Here is a 16,225-nt window from a genome sequence, read left to right as displayed (position 1 = left end):
TATACGAATATTCCATCAACAGTCCCCGACGGGGGACACCAGAAATGCGCTTCACACATTCACAAATAGAACCCGTGTCGTCGGCGTGACGAGCGAACGCTTTAACCACGAGGCTACCCCACCGCCACCTATTCCGAACAAAACGTCCAGATTCACAAAGTTCCGGATTTATGAATCACATGTACAAAGAAGTATTTAAGTAGTGAACAAAAATGTTGCCCACCGTATGTAATACAAGATCGTACCTTAATGACTTTCATTCAAATAATGTCCTGTACTGATATAGTGCTGTGTATTGAATGTTCAGGTCCAAAACATAAGAAATTTCCCATTATCTCCGGAAATGCCATGTTTATTCAAACAGTTATTATCACAATGATGATCATAATTTCGTAAAAACAAAGTCTTTGAACAATACTTGATAGCTGCTTCTATACAAAGCATACTGGGTGCATACTAAATGACGTAGATATGTATTATAGGCATGTGTCCTAAATACTGAATAAATTTCAGCAGACAGTATTCGTTCATTTGCATAAAAAAAATATTAACAGTACAGATAGCGGGGCTGCTGGGTTAACGAAGTCCGTATTAACGGGGTGCCATTGTATATGGCATTGGAATTCTGCTCCGACTTCCAAACGCCTTATTCCTCTGGAGAGGGTGAGTGAGTTGGGTTTGACGCCGCTCTGAACAGTATTTCAGATATAACGCGGCGTGTCAGCTTGATGTGGGAGGAAGTCCGAAGTGAGGCAGGTCTTAGACCACTTTGGTGGAAGCCACGTGCAGTGATACGGGGCTATAATACAACTGGGCACCGTTCGATAAAGCGACATTAGCGCTATGATTGTCGTAAGCCAGTGTTAAAGTATAGGAGTTACGATCACCTTCGCGCTAAGATGGCTTTGTGGAACGGGGCCCTGGAAACATAATCAGGTTCATAGGTTTCCGACACGCCTAAAGCACACAATCCTGCATAGCGAATTCACGGCGCCATGGACGACTGGTCCACCCGTGTCCCAACTCCTCTCGCGGATTTAATTAGGAGATCAAAACATTTATGAAGCTGACACGGTTAATTGTACACCACGTAATATATAACCCGATCGTCTATTAACACGGAAGTTCTTGAAACATTCAATCTCAATTCTAAGACGTGTTTGTCGTGACCCTGCCGACGCTAAAAACACAAATTTCATCCTGTTTGTGGGTGAGGTATATTGTCCCATCTCCCCCCGCCCACACACCTCGAGGTGTGTCAACCCCATCGATTGTCCTCAACAACGCCCCTTTATACTGCCCCCCATCTAACAAACTTAGCACACCTCGACTCTCCGCGAACACAACCCGTCCCTGGGGGTCACAGTACACGCCACCGGGGTTCTCGAGCTTCAGCGCCCCCTGGGGGTGGAAGCACCATACAATCACCCCCTCTCGTGTCAAGCACGTGAGGGTTCCAGCGTCTCTGTCTGACACAAGAATATGCCCCTTGGGTGTGGAGCACAGGTATGCTGGGTAGGTAAATAAAGGCGCCCCTGATGCATCGCGGGAGAAGGAGTGCAGCACCTCCCCGCTCACGTTGATGATGTCAACGGAAGGAGGGGTGCTGCCTCCACTGGCTACCAGAGTGTGTCTGTCAAGGGCGGCAAGAGCTGAATATTTCTTCTCTGCGACAACGGAAGACAATAACATCATTGACGACCCAACCTTGAGAACGCATATCTGCTGAGCTAGAGGAATAGTCACAGCGATCGTCGTATGAGACAGGGCTGTGACGGACCAGGGTTTCCCGCCAAGGAGCAGACGACTGTCTCGGTCACGTCTGCTGTAGAACGCCTTCACGCATTGGTTGTTCCAGTCTGTCACGATGACGATTTTGACGTGTGAACCTCCAGCCTGAGTTAGAACAACGATGTCATTAAGTTTCGGAGGCTGATCATCCTCTCTGTGTTTACCCGAAATAGTTTTCAACTTCACTGGTTTGTTGGTGGGCTGTGATTGGACGGGATCTGCGATAGTTTGGGATCGACTCCTTCGGAATTGTGCTGTCCCACTCTGATTCCGTTTCGCATTTAGAGTAACTTGCTGATTATCCGGAGACGGGCGAGGTGTAATTGTTGGCTTTTTCGCAACCGTTTCTTTCTTCCGTTGTTCCAGAACCACCTCGCCTATTTGGGAAGTGTTGTGGTTCAGTTTCTTTAAATACGTTCCGCCCATAAATCTGAGGTCGACTCTTTGAAGTTGCCCACAGAGGGAAGATATAGCCGGGACATCAACAGAACCAACGTTTTTAAAACTGGAATGTTTTCTGAGGATATCAGCGGCTGTTCCCTGAGACACCAGCTCCGTCAATTGAACCAAGGCCTGGTTCGATGCCTTCTGTTGGTCCCGGAAGGTGTCGATCTTCAGGTCAACTGTTTCGTTCAGTGTCTCGTGCTTCTCCTCCAGGTCCTGCAACATTTCCGCTTCACGGTTCCGTATCACAGCAACCAATGACTCGGTGTAGTTCTTGATGTCACTCGTACACTCATCCTTCAAACCACGGATCCTGTCCAACTGCTTCTTGACCTTAGCCACTTCATCTCGCGACTGAACGAGAGTCTCGTTCATCTGTCTTCTTATCGCATTAAGGTGTACCCGCTTGTCGTCTGCTGCCTCCTCCAACGTCACTACGAGGGAACAGCCACGATGGGCTATCCCGGCACACAAATGACATATTGGCTTAACGCACTGGACACAGAACAGGTCCAGCTCTTTCTGAGAATGTTCGGCACAAAATGGCCCTTCCCCAGGTGGTGTAGATCCGGGTTTCTCTTCAAGAGCTTTCATCAATTTGTTCAAATGGAAATTAGTCTTAAACAAGGCTGCCCATTCTTGGGGGCGCCGCTTTGGATCTGGAGCCTTGATAAAGTCTCGGCACACTGGGCATGAGAAGCCATCTTTCTTGACGGCCCCCTGCACCCCCTTGATGTAGTCGGCCAGGCAATGCTCGCAGAAAGTATGGAGGCAAGGTAGGGTCTTGGGCGTCTCGTACGTGTCGTAGCAGATTGTACACTGCAGTACCTCGTCCTGGATTCGCGACATCGCCATGACGCCACCTAGCGGAATGAAAGAGAAACAAGGGACAGTTATTACGCGTCCTTCATCATGGTTCTACATTGACTCTCGGCTTAAATCACAAGGTGTTTTGTTTTAATTTCATGTTTTACAGAAGCAAAATCAAATTACCAAAATCAATGTAATTTCTTATTTCACAAATTAAAACAAACATTTTACAACATTTTTATATACATCACTAAAGCATGGCTCATTTGGTTTAACCCGGGGATTAACTAACTGAATTGTTTGTTAAACCCTATTTGTCGATGACGTTACTTCGTTTGTCTACAATTTAATTTGACGATGGAACAATTTGAAGAAGGACAGGCGCCATCGGGACTCCAGCACGCAAAATCCATACGGAAAGCTATCGAGTACAGAGTTTTGCACGGCGCCATAGAAGACATCAATAAAATATGTATTTACAACTTCTATATTTACTGTAAAGGCGACGTTTACGGTAAACAAAGAAGTTGTTATCCATAAATGATCTCGACTTTGTCAACTTCTAAGTCATGCCTATCAAACAATTCAAAAGTGAATGATTATCCGTTTAAGCCCAGGGATAGTGTGTTCAGTGGTTATTCTATACATTGAGCATCCGTACTGTTTAGTAGCTTTTCTTTGAATGAAACGAACACTTAGGGTGAAAAATACACTCTTTCTTCACCAATGTTTTGTTTTCTCATGAACAGAACATTCTTCAAGGTAAAGTAATCATCAGTTAACTGATAAATGTGCGCGAGTTGATCCTAAATGAATTGCACACTTTCCCCAGGGACATGCAAAACATGGACGCGCCAAAGCGCGAGATGCCAAAAAACATTTTTCACGTGCATCACGCAGGGGCTACACACACCGTGTTCTCGCGGAAACAGAGTTTTTGGTTATCTTTTAGATATTTAGATATCTATCGTGCTAAAACTCTCATAAGTTGAAATAGGACCATTGTTGTCGTTGTGGCCTTTCCAAACAGATCAGTTTGCAGTCAATGACTATTGACTCATTTTAATTAAAATTTGGCGGGGATGTCACGTGTTAGAAGCGACTAACGGGATCGGGTCGTCAGGCTTGCTGACTTGGTTTATACTTGACATCGTATACCAATTACGTTGATAGACGTTGTTGATGTCCATCGCTGGATTGGTTAGGTTAGGTTATTTGGTGTTTTACGCCGCACTCAGCAATATTCCAGCTATATGACGGCGGTCTGTAAATAATCGAGTCTGGACCAGGCAATCCATTGATTGACATCATGGGCATCGAACCACGCAATTGGGATCGATGACATGCATCCATCAAGTCAGCGAGGCTGTCCACCCGATCCCGTTAGTAGCCTTTTACTACAAGCATAGTCGCCTTTTACGGCAAGTGTGGGTTGCTGAAGATCTATTCTACTCCGGAATCTTCACAGGTCCATCGCTGGATTGTCTGGTCCAGACCACATGCCCTTGTGTTGTTGCTTAAATATTTCTAGATCAATTAATATCACCAGTGTCAGAAATGCACTGTCCTTATTTTTTTTATTTAAGCAACGACACAAGGGCCTGTGGTTCAGACTCGAGTATTATCAGACCACCGTCATATTGCTGGAATAGTGCTGAGTGCGGCGTTAAACAATAACAATGCAGTATACCGGACACCTTCCGCCATTTTGGTAAGGATGTGCACGAGTTCATCCCTTAGTAACTGTTTCTATGTTTTTCAGGCGCCATTTCTGTCGCCTCGCTAAAACAACAGGGGGTTTGGGGGGCTTGCCCCCAACTCAAGCTTGAATTAAATGTTCTTGTGAAATCTTTAATTACCATAGTAGATACACAATACATTACATTATTAGTGCCATCAAACAAACATGATGTCCGATATAATGCATGTGTAACCAACAAACAAGAACAAGAAAAATCATATTGTTTTAAAGAAATGTCTTCATTGACTAGTTATATACTTTTTCATATATATTTTGAAGAGAGGGGGGTGGGGAGGGGTGTCTCACCATATTATTTCAAAGGATACACGCTTTTGGATGATGTTCGGTACATGTGACCCAATTAACAACACAAACAGTACTGTGGAAAAGATACGTCACTGTCATCCATTATCAAAATCACTATCAGATAAAAATGACAACAGCTTGCTTATCAAAGGACAGGCTATCACCACAGCATGTCAACACACTGCCATCACACACACACAATACATGTAAGATCCAGTGTAAACATTGAGCCACTACCTGCTGATCATGTCCGCATTCAACACTCGGAAGTAGTTGTAGCTGGCGGTATAGGGAGAGTGCTCAGTGGTGACAGTGTGTACGGACTCTGTACCATCGTCGGAGACAACGTTGTAGCTGATCACTGTGTTACTGTCCACTGCCAGCTGACGATCAACTTTCACCCAGGACCTGGAGGGCGTTATATCCGGAAGTGAACTTCGTCGTTCATGTGATGGCCGTTTCGTAGTATCAAATTTCGTGTGTCTACGTAATTACGAGCGATGCGTGCAGTACCACTGCCAACATGATAGCTGGAGAGCATACATGTTATTAGATTCTCCTGACCGGAACAGATGTATCTGTCGGGCTGTTTTGATCAAATGAAAGATCAAGGGAGACAACTTCTGTCGCCCTATAGAAATTGTGAAATAATTCATCGAGTTCAAAGTTAGTCGGCAACACGTGAGTTCAAATCTTACACAAAAGACGCAAGTGAAGGAAAAACTTACAAAAAACGTATTTTATATTTCAAGATGTGTGATCTATGTTTTATCTGTTTCGTGGAAAGCATGACATATGAGAAGGTAATACTTAATGGTTTTATCTGTTAAAGCCGCATCATTCGTTCAGCTCCAACACTCAAAATATTTTACTGGGTATTTTCGAGAGTGTTGAGGTAGCCGATTAATTAAAGATAGCGATTAATGTGTTTTTACACATGTTTTGGTGAAATGACTGGTATCTCCCTCCTCCGTTAGAGTACAGCACATGTAAAGTCGTGACGTGTGACCTTCTCTCAGACGCCGATGCGCCTTGGAACGGTGTCACGGTTCTTAAACTACTCTGGGGCGGTCGGGTAGCCTAGTGGTTAAAGCGTTCGCTCGTCACGCCGAAGACCCGGGTTCGATTCCCGACATGGGTACAATGTGTGAAGCCCATCTCTGGTGTCCCCCGCCGTGATATTGCTGGAATATTGCTAAAAGCGGCGTAAAACCATACTCACTCACTCACTTAAACTACTCTGATTTGGCATAACAAGTGGTTTACTGCGTTCAATATTTGATTTGAGCATACACTGTTTTCATCGCACGTTTCGGGTCATAGATTTACTGATGTTGGAAATAGATATAAACTGATTTTTGGCTCTCACTTTAATATTTAACGTAGGCAATGATTAAAAGCATATTTCAAATTATACACTTTGTTACTAAGTCTCTAATGTTGCCTTATCCACCCAAGCGAATATCGAAATTTCTTATTTTCGCAACCCGTGAAGATCCGGGGTAGAACCATCTTCCCGAGGCAAGAGAGTTAACTGACTTTAAAAGTCCAGTTTCCACCCTTGCCGAACTAGGCTAGAATTCCTGGGCTCGATCGTAGCGCCACCAATGGCTATTACGAGTTATGTCCTTTCTATGCCTCTCCTGTTGACCAATCAGATTCAACCTCTCGTATCACTTGCATTTGTTTCAAACAAAACGGTGGCGCCCAATTAGGACGATCTGATCGATAATCAAGATCTATATTGTGATAAAACGAGTCTTACATCGCGAAATACATCAAATCACGTGAGCACCTTGATTAAAAACATGAAAAGATTTAGAAAATATCTGTTGACAACGAGTTAGTGGTGCACATGCTTTGCAAATCCTGCAGTCGAGCGAAATCACTCTACGAACCGGATTTGATTTCGTAACGCGATTTTGACTGGACTATGCATAGACTCGTTAGTCCAGCCAAAATGTAACTGGTTACTCCATAATACCAGCCTCGTTCGGCAAGGGTGGAAACTGAACTTATATAGTCAGTTAACTCACTTGCCTCGGGAAGATTGGGTAGAACAGATCTTCAGCCACCCATCCTTGCCGTGAAAGGCGACTGTGCTTGTCGGTCTGTAAATAATCGAGTCTGGACCAGACAATCCAGTGGTTGACATCATGCGCATCGATCCATGCAATTGGGATACGATGACATACATCAAACAAGTCAGCGAGCCTGATCACCACATCCCGTTAGTCGCCTCTTAGGACAAGCATGGGTTGCTGAAGACCTATTCTAATCCGGATCTTCACGGGTGGTTTTCGTCGGTAAACTCTGATGATAATAGCACAAAACTACATTTGTATTTCATTAACGTTTCCTTCATTCAATAACTTCGTAGTTTATTATTTCAATTATCAATATACTTGCAGATCCACAGAGAAGTGTTTCTTTTTCAGAATTATTTTACTTAAAAAGTCTCAATTTGCCTCATTTACTCACCTGAAAATTATGATTTTCTCCTTGCTGCTATTTTCTCATTTATCCGGTTCAAACCAGTTTAAAGGTTGTAATACTTTTTTTACTGAATTATTTCAATGAGTCATAATGAAAATCTAACCGCTAAGATTGTACGGTCAAACCTCAATCGATTTCTTATTAAATTCTATTAACGAGACGAGTACTTTCAAGTAGTGATCACTGGCGCGGTCGGGTAGCCTTGTGGTTAAAGCGTTCACTCGTCACGCCGAAAACCCGAGTTCGATTATCGACATGGGTACAATGGGTGAAGCCCATTTCTGGTGTCCCCCGCGTGATATTGCTGGAATACTGCTAAAAGCGGCGTTAAATCAAACTCACTCACTCACACTCAAGTACTTACTGATCTGACACACCACAATTTGAAACATTCGGGCTTGTAGGGTTATCTCCCTTGGATCGCTGTGCGGCTGGCTTTATAATTATCAATAAATATGCTTGGCAGTAGATAGTCCTGCTGTGACTGAAACGAGTTGGTTCCCTTGATCGATATTATCACAGATAGTTTGTTGTCTACCTAGCTCTGTCTGTAGAGCGATTAATGTATCAGTAACAACATCACTGCCAGTCATCATACACCTCGTTTGTTAAAAGCAATTGTAAATAACGAAAGTTTAATCAATTTTAAACATTAACGACAAGCAGTTTGGGCACCAACACATTATCTCTGCTTTTCGCATTTTATTTTATGTATTTTTATTCTTTAGTGGATTAAATAATTCAGGGTCGAAATATTTTTATTCGCAAAAAAGTGTCCAATAGTAGCTTTAATAAGAAATTAAAACAGCAGTTGTGTGTGGGCGCGCGCGTGGGCGTGAGTGCGTGTGTGTGTGTGTGCGTGCGTGCGTGCGCGCCTGCGTGCGTGTGTGTGTGTGTGTGTGTGTGTATGCGTGTATGTGTGCGTGTGTGTGGAGGGGGTGAATGTTCGAGGGGGCTATATTTGTTGATATATAGGTAGGTAGGTATGAATCTGCGCAATAAGCACATTTCATCTCCGCACACACACACACACCTTTTGGGTGACCACAGGGACACGGAGGGGGTGGGGTTTGAGGGTGGAGGGGTGTAGACAATGGAAACAGCCACGAGTTGTTAACCGATACACTTCACCCTGTTAACCACGACCGGGTGTTCCAGAGACAGTGTATTCATGTTTACAGAACGGATACGTCTCATCAGGAATTGTTGTGACAAGACTTTGTGTTGACACGCGAGGGCGTGGGAGGACATAGTGGGTTGGGGGTCGGGCATGCGTTCATGGGGGACACTAAAGGATCTGTTTGGAGGTAACGTGAACCCTATCAGCGATGTTTACCAACGACGGAGCTGCTGTCTCTTAGGATAACATGAGAAGATGTAGTTATGGGGACGTTCTTGTCCCTTTGTTTCATTAACAACAGGTTATAGTAAGCTTACGTCCTTCACCGTCATAGGTTCCCGTTCAACACGATATATCATGCGTCATAGATGACTGAAAGACATTCTTATATGAGATATCAACATTTAGTACAGCCTCTTTAAGGATGTTAATCGAATGTACACGCTTTTAAAACTATTTACCCGGGGTTTGATAATGATGACTCCCTGAATACAATTCGACCTCGGCAATGTCGGACAAGTTCATTTTATGAACAGGGGGGTTAAGTTCGGTAATTCCTAGATTCCATCAAGTTCAACGTAGATCATCTGTACCTTTTCTCCCTATACCGATTGTCATATCTCTCCCACTTTTGAGTTTGATCGTTGGCCATTGTTCAGCTACATCCATGGGGAACAACTCACAAAATACTCCCTCTCAAAATTAACGTCGTCTAATTTACGACGTCATCAAGTTGCGAAATCGTGTTCGAATCTCCAGAAAAGACGTCATGATAGAACAATGTTTTACCGTGAAATAAACCACGCTTCGTTCTTCATTGTTCTTTGAGATGTATCGCGTAGCTATCTTATTTAGAAGAATTGATCGATTAATAATTCATATTTACGACATTTAAGAGTTATGGCCCATGTTAAATGTATTTTTTTATAGTCTCTGTAATCAATATCTCTGAGAATAGTATTACGCAAATTTTGTCTTTTTTCTTGTTGAAGATTACTATTTTTATTCCGATATTTAGTTTAAACTCACGTAGATATATATTGTACCTACAATAAAATCATGGGTAGGAATCTGAAAAAGCGAAATATATATAATCAACAATAGTTATAAATAGTGGAGTTGCATATAGAGTATGGGATTTTAACATCTGTAAGAGAACTGTCTTTCAATGTACCACAACATTTTTGTTGTCATTTCAACAAAATAAATGAAAACATGCAAACATGTTTCTTTTGTCTATGACATTATTGTTAATGAGTTAAATTTCTTGATTAGATATTAACGGGTGGACAATCCTATTCAAACACTGCAAAGTTTCATTCGGTTGGTAAAGCGCTGCATACGGACTGCATCAGGACAAAAGACGAGGGCTACGCTCAGATGCTCCTAGGCTCAGAGACCCAGTGTTTATCTCACACAAGGCTGTCTACATTAGGAGGCGTGGTTAGTGAGAGGCGGGGCTTAAGGGGGCGTGTCCTGAGACGTAATTTCATGCAATGTCACATCACAAAGCTTCAGTGGGGTCAAGCAGCGGGCAGTAGGTCGCACACTCGAGTTCACTGATTCTCACCCTAATGATCAGATAATGCCATGACTAGAGGTACTACCGGTTAATGGTAATAACGCCCCGTGCTTTAATCTGCCATGACGCAGATGTGCCAGAGGAGTACTAGTAAGTCTGCTTTTAATGGGATATGTTGTACTAGCAGAGAACATAGTTATTTAGCCATTAGCTGTCCAAAAACATCAAATGACAATTACTAGAAAAGTCTTTGAAAGGCATTTAGAAGCGATACGCATAACGAAGAGAATTTATGGATATCAACTTATTTTTACAGTAAACAACGTTTATAACGAACATGCTTATACCGAACTGACCGATATAACGAACATCTTTTTTGGTCCCGGCCATTTGAAGTAAATATGCTGTATATATTCTTATAACGAACTATGGTTATTACGAACTAAATTAGTTGTCCCTTTGAGTTCGTTATAACCGTAGTCTACTGTATAAAGAAGTTGACATCCATACATTCTCTTCCTTATTACTAGAAAAGAATGAAAACTGCATGTCGTGCTGGCGTCCTTGCGTAGTGGGCTCCGTGTTCTTAAACTTGTGTTTAACTCAACCCACCATAGTTTAACCAACATGCATTTTCCTTGTTCCTATCGAGTCAAAAACAAACAATCCAGCCTCAAAGTAATTCAGAATAAGACAGTGATGCAAGCTTTTATACCCCTTCTTAACATTACACCTACTCCTGTGTTGCCGTCATAAATGGGGAAGATGTGCAATTGTCAAAGATGTATAAGGGGATTTTCTTCCAGTTTGTAGCCACCTACGCGGTGTAGTGGTTCGAGCGTCTTCCCGCCTTAATGCCGATTGATTGAAAATTAATTTGTCAAAACTTAGGTTATTGTTTTTCACGCCATGTCGATACCTCTCGGCGCAGAGAGTTCGATCCCCTGGCTATATTTTAAAAAAACCGTTAAAAGGTGGTACCTGCTATCCTTTCTGGCGCTCGGCATTAAAGACAGGGCTGGTCGTCTCGGCTCAGTATAATGTGTCTGAGTGGAGTATCCACGGTAAACCTCTATTCAACTCAACTCAACCCAACCCAACCCAACCCAACTCAACTCAACCCAACTCAGCTCAACTCAACTCAACTCAACTCAACTCACCTCACCTCACCTCACCTCACCTCACCTCACCTCACCTCACCCCACATCACATCACATCACATCACATCTCATCACATCACATCACATCACATCACATCACCTCACCTCACCTCACCTCACCTCACCTCACCTCACCTCACATCACATCACATCACATCACATCACCTCACCTCACCTCACCTCACCTCACCTCAAATATGCACTTAGGCCGGAGGTCTGCAATACTGAATAGATCTTGACTATTTGACATTTGCATGACTTTCGTGTATAGTTTGTCATTTAACATACGTTGTCATGCTGTTAACTGATATCTTTATCAAAGGACTATATAGGACAGGAACAATTGTAGTCAGTATCTAATATATATATATGGGCAATATAAGCAGAGTGCTGAATATATATGTATACCTCCGTCTACCTGAACTATACCCGACCCCTCATCGACCCCTCCAAGATCAGGTAGATACGACAGCGACCTCGGCAACTCCAGGTCTAGGTCGACACGACAACGACCGGTTACCTGGGGTTACCAGGTGGTAATTGACGCGTGCACGCAAGTCGGCGTAACGAGGGAAGCATTGTATGGGGGGTCAGACGCCGGGCAGTGGAACAGACCAGGGGTGACCTGGGGCCACGGGGATGTGTACTTGTGTATTTCGTTGTACATAACCGGTGAAGAACCAAGAGGTAATTGAATACAACATGAATTGACGTATTTGTTATATGAAGGTACGGAGAACTGAGGTATTTGGAATGGTTTAATAATGGATTCCTATAAATGACTCACCGAAGCTGGGCGTTCATGGGACGAAGCATTATGAATTTATTCCCAGCTGTAAATATGTTTAGCCCTTCAGAGCAATGACCGATCAATTGATAATAGTTTTAATGGTTAAACGCTGTGCAGAGCTGCAGGTCGAGGGAGAGTGAAACGCACTTATTCTATATTCATACTGCCCCGATGTGAAATTAGTATATAATATATAGATTTTATTCCTGAATTAGACTAACATTAAGACCCAGAAATAAAGTTATCTTATTTAAAAACATGTATCTACAAATTAAAAATAAAATCCTACTGTGGCCAAAACAATTGTTAATTTCAGAGCTGAGGCAATCTGGACATGCCAAATGATTCTAGACTCTAGCTGGATTTGTTTTTAATGTATTCACTCGAGCCTGGGAGACAGACTGTTCCTGAATTATTATTGATGAATAGAACATCATCAGAGCTCTTGTAAACTATTTCTTAACAGTGTTTATATACACCTTGAATACACTCAAGCATCATTCATTTTCATTTTCCCCACACTTCCAAATATTTACATATGGCATTGATCTAATTTCTTATATGTCTAAGGTAGTACAAGTACTTGCTGATGAGAGGTACAATAACATTATATGTTTCTCCAGATAGCCACAAGGTCATATCATATGATGCTAAGAAGCAAAAGAACCAATGGAAAAGGTAGTCAAATAGCTATTGCCATTGGCCAGGTAAAAGCAGGCCTTAGGTTTCTGTATGTCAGTAGGATTGCGGTGTCTCTTTGAAATAAAAAACAAATGTGTTTCGTCAGAAAATGAATACTGGATACAATATAAAATAATGGTTATTTTAAACGGAAATATATAAGAAGGGTGCTTAACTTTTTTGCAGGTGTATAATTAAGAAAAACACGATGAGTGTGAGTTGTTTTATCATACAGCAGCCCAGGGTGGTTTATTCTCTCTGCAGTGTTTTATTGTACGATAAGCAGCGACCACGAGTCGTATTTTTCTTATCTGAAATATCAACATTACGTACAGCCCATTTAAGGATGTTAGTAAAATGTAAACGCGGTTTTCTACATTGTCCAACTACATTCATGGGGAACAACTTTCCAGACACTTCCCTCCCAAAAATATTTAGGACGTCATGAAGTTCGCCATGCGAGTGCATGTTTGAATCTCCAGAAATGACGTCATGATAGAACCATGTTTTATCGTGAAATAAACCACGCTTCGTTATTCATTGTTCTTTGCGATTTACCGAGGAGACGCGATTTATCCAACTTATGAACCGTCTTAATGCAAGAAATACAAGAAAAAAATATTAAGAAAACATCGACATACCTTATAGTGAAACAATACAATGTGTTGCGGTATAAAAATTAATGCATTTGATCAAATCGTGCGAGAGAAAAAACACGTGCAGCATGGACCAGCTGGAGTCATGACATGTAAAATTGAACAACTTCTCATCATCTGCCCCGGTAGCTCAGTGGGAAGACAGTGGGTTACAAAACTTTACATGATATGTGAGGCTGCAGGATCTATTCAAGTCATGGAACTTTCATTTAAACAAATTGTGACTTTTAACCAATCATCAAGCTCAATTGTGTTAATATCAAGAGATAATATAAAGTGACCCATTTCAAAACCTAGGTTTAGAGGATGAGCTGGTTATAAGGTTTACCCGAGGTTGTCAGGAACCTAACACAATAAGGGGTAATACGGTGATAGGTTTGTAAATCAATATCATTAAGCGTTTTTAATACTGTACTGCCAGTAATATGTTGTGTCAAAAATGAGGTTGTTCTTGTAACAGAGTTAGGGTGTTTTAAGTCTTACCAGTGTAGTCTCGTTAACTCGAAGTACAGAAAATGTCGGTGTTATCGATATTTGACCATTATGGGAACATGTGTCTGTTGGTACAATGAGGTGAGGTGAGGTGAAATTTGGTTTAACGTCGCGTCAAAGATTATTGCACTTATATAGCGACGTGCATGCACGTGTGTGTAGATGTGGCTCCTTGTACTAGTCCGGACTGATGCCGATTTACAGTGCTAGCATACTGAGATACCATGCCGCACTCCGAGCCGACCAGTCCTTGCTTTAGCCCCCTAATGCCGAGCGCCAGACAGGTTAACAACAAGTACCATCTTTTAACGTCTTTTGGTATGACGCGGCCGGGGATCAAACCCCGGACCTTCCGCTCTCCGGGCGGACGCTCTACCACTAGACCACGGAGGCGGTCGTTGGTACAATGACAGTAAATAGTGTTACCCGATGGCCTTCGAGTTTGCATGTCACTGCATATGTCTTAAAACTAGAGCGACTCAACTGACTTTATAAAAACGTCTCCCGAATTTCCTATTCACAAAGGAACGTAACCATGGAGGTACTTTTCATTGTAAAAAACGAAGCGGTGTCCCAAACTTGCTCATGTTCTATGTCTGAGTTGAATACGGAGTTTCCTTCAAGATTGCACTCATTGAGAGAGATGGAATGCTCTTCAATTCCTAGATGTCTTGTCTTTACGTCATGTCAAGAACATTAATCTCTGTGTTTAGATCATCATCTATTAAAGATGACCGAAAACACATTGCTGAACCTGGTTGAAACTGCATTGAAAATGCCAGACTCGCCCACAGAAGGCCTCGCTTCCAACATGCTTTACCCACAATGTATCTCAAAGTTCTAATCACACAAACATCCTGGAGTTTCATTTCATTAATCTCCTCAAAGTAGAATGTAAAAACCTTTATTTCATGTAATTTCGGGATTCTCCCAAGATCATAGCGGTCATTACGCTTTATTGAAGTAAGGATAGTCGTAGTGCTGTGTTCGCTTTGGGCGTATGGGCCCATCGCCCCGTTCCAGGGGCAGTCTGGAACGCCATCGTAAATCTTTGGCAGGGTGTGGTAGACAAACCTGGCGCCTTTGCACGTCACAGTAACACGCAATTGATTTGCATAACTGAAGTCCGTCTGATCCTTTTCCAGCTGTTGAAGCATCGGTTAGTCATGTTGGAGTCGGGTTCGATTCCAATCCGACCCGTAAAGATCCGGGGTAGAATAGGTCTTCAGCAAGCATGCTTGCCGTAAAAGGTTGATGCATGTCATCGTATCAACTGCGTGGATCGATGCTCATGATATCAATCACTGGATTGTCGGGTCCAGACTCACTGCCATATAGCTTGAATATTGTTGAGTGCGGCGTCAAACAACAAACAAACAAACAAGGGTCCGATGTGTTAAAGTAATTCTTTGTTTCAGGATGGAATATTGCTCAAAGCATCATTATAACTTACAAGTGGCAGTAGTTGGATGCACGAGATTATTACGAGGTGAATGGAATTGTACAAGAACGTCAGCTCGTGAATGCCATACACCCCGCTAAAAGGTGACTATGCTTGTCGTAAGAGGCGACTGACGAGATTGGGTGTTCAGACTCGCTGACTTGGTTGATGCAGTCATCGTTTCCCAATTGCGTAGATCGATGCTCATTATATCAATCACTGAATTGTCTGGTTCAGACTCGTTTTTATACAGGTCGCCGTCATAGAGCTGGAATATTGCTGAGTGCTGCATTAATCAACAAACAAACTTCATTTCAAGAACGCAAGGGGGTCTGATGCATTGGCAGGGAAGTCATGAACCCAACAGTGAACTTATTAAGTCAATATCTTCATCTCTGAAAGAACATCATTGCTGAATACTGTAAACGTCACGTTCACCACCGTAACGCCACACGTCCAGGTCTAACCGAAACAACACACAAAAGCGTACGTCATAAAATTGGGTGGATATAAACTCTTGTGGTAACTGGGTCGGAGTTACCTATTTACACATATATGCTTTGTTGTATATAGGTCAGGGTGTCCTCCTCAGTTCAACGTTCTTTCCACGTCCCAGCATCCCCCTGTATTGTTATTAGTCGTGGATGTGGAAGGGGAATAGTACAACCAGCAAATTAAAGTGACTTGAGGCCTTAATCTGTAATTTATTCTGAAAGACCTGTCAACACATTCTCACCATTAAACGTGAATCATCAACATGACCGAATTATTGTTG

At 42.5% G+C, this 16,225-nt stretch overlaps 1 protein-coding gene across 1 annotated transcript; it reads right to left on the bottom strand.

The window, feature by feature from the left end:
- Positions 1–375: 375 nt before the first annotated feature.
- Positions 376–5,663, bottom strand: LOC139452475 (tripartite motif-containing protein 2-like). Its single transcript, XM_071233966.1, has 2 exons — positions 5,330–5,663; positions 376–3,098 (listed from the first exon to the last, which is right to left on the bottom strand). Exon 2 carries the CDS (start codon positions 3,088–3,090, stop codon positions 1,150–1,152), a length of 1,941 nt encoding a protein of 646 aa, XP_071090067.1. The 5' UTR covers positions 3,091–3,098; positions 5,330–5,663; the 3' UTR covers positions 376–1,149.
- Positions 5,664–16,225: the final 10,562 nt, after the last annotated feature.

Source organism: Haliotis cracherodii, unplaced genomic scaffold (assembly GCF_022045235.1).
Source record: "Haliotis cracherodii isolate W230 unplaced genomic scaffold, xgHalCrac1.p SCAF_9, whole genome shotgun sequence".
Taxonomy (NCBI): Eukaryota; Metazoa; Mollusca; class Gastropoda; order Lepetellida; family Haliotidae; genus Haliotis; species Haliotis cracherodii.
Note: the sequence above shows the minus strand (reverse complement) of the source record. Positions and strands in the feature narration are given on the sequence as shown.

Excerpts from the sequence above, each read along its gene's own strand:
- LOC139452475 (XM_071233966.1), bottom strand. The coding sequence starts at position 3,090 with ATGGCGATGTCGCGAATCCAGGACGAGGTACTGCAGTGTACAATCTGC.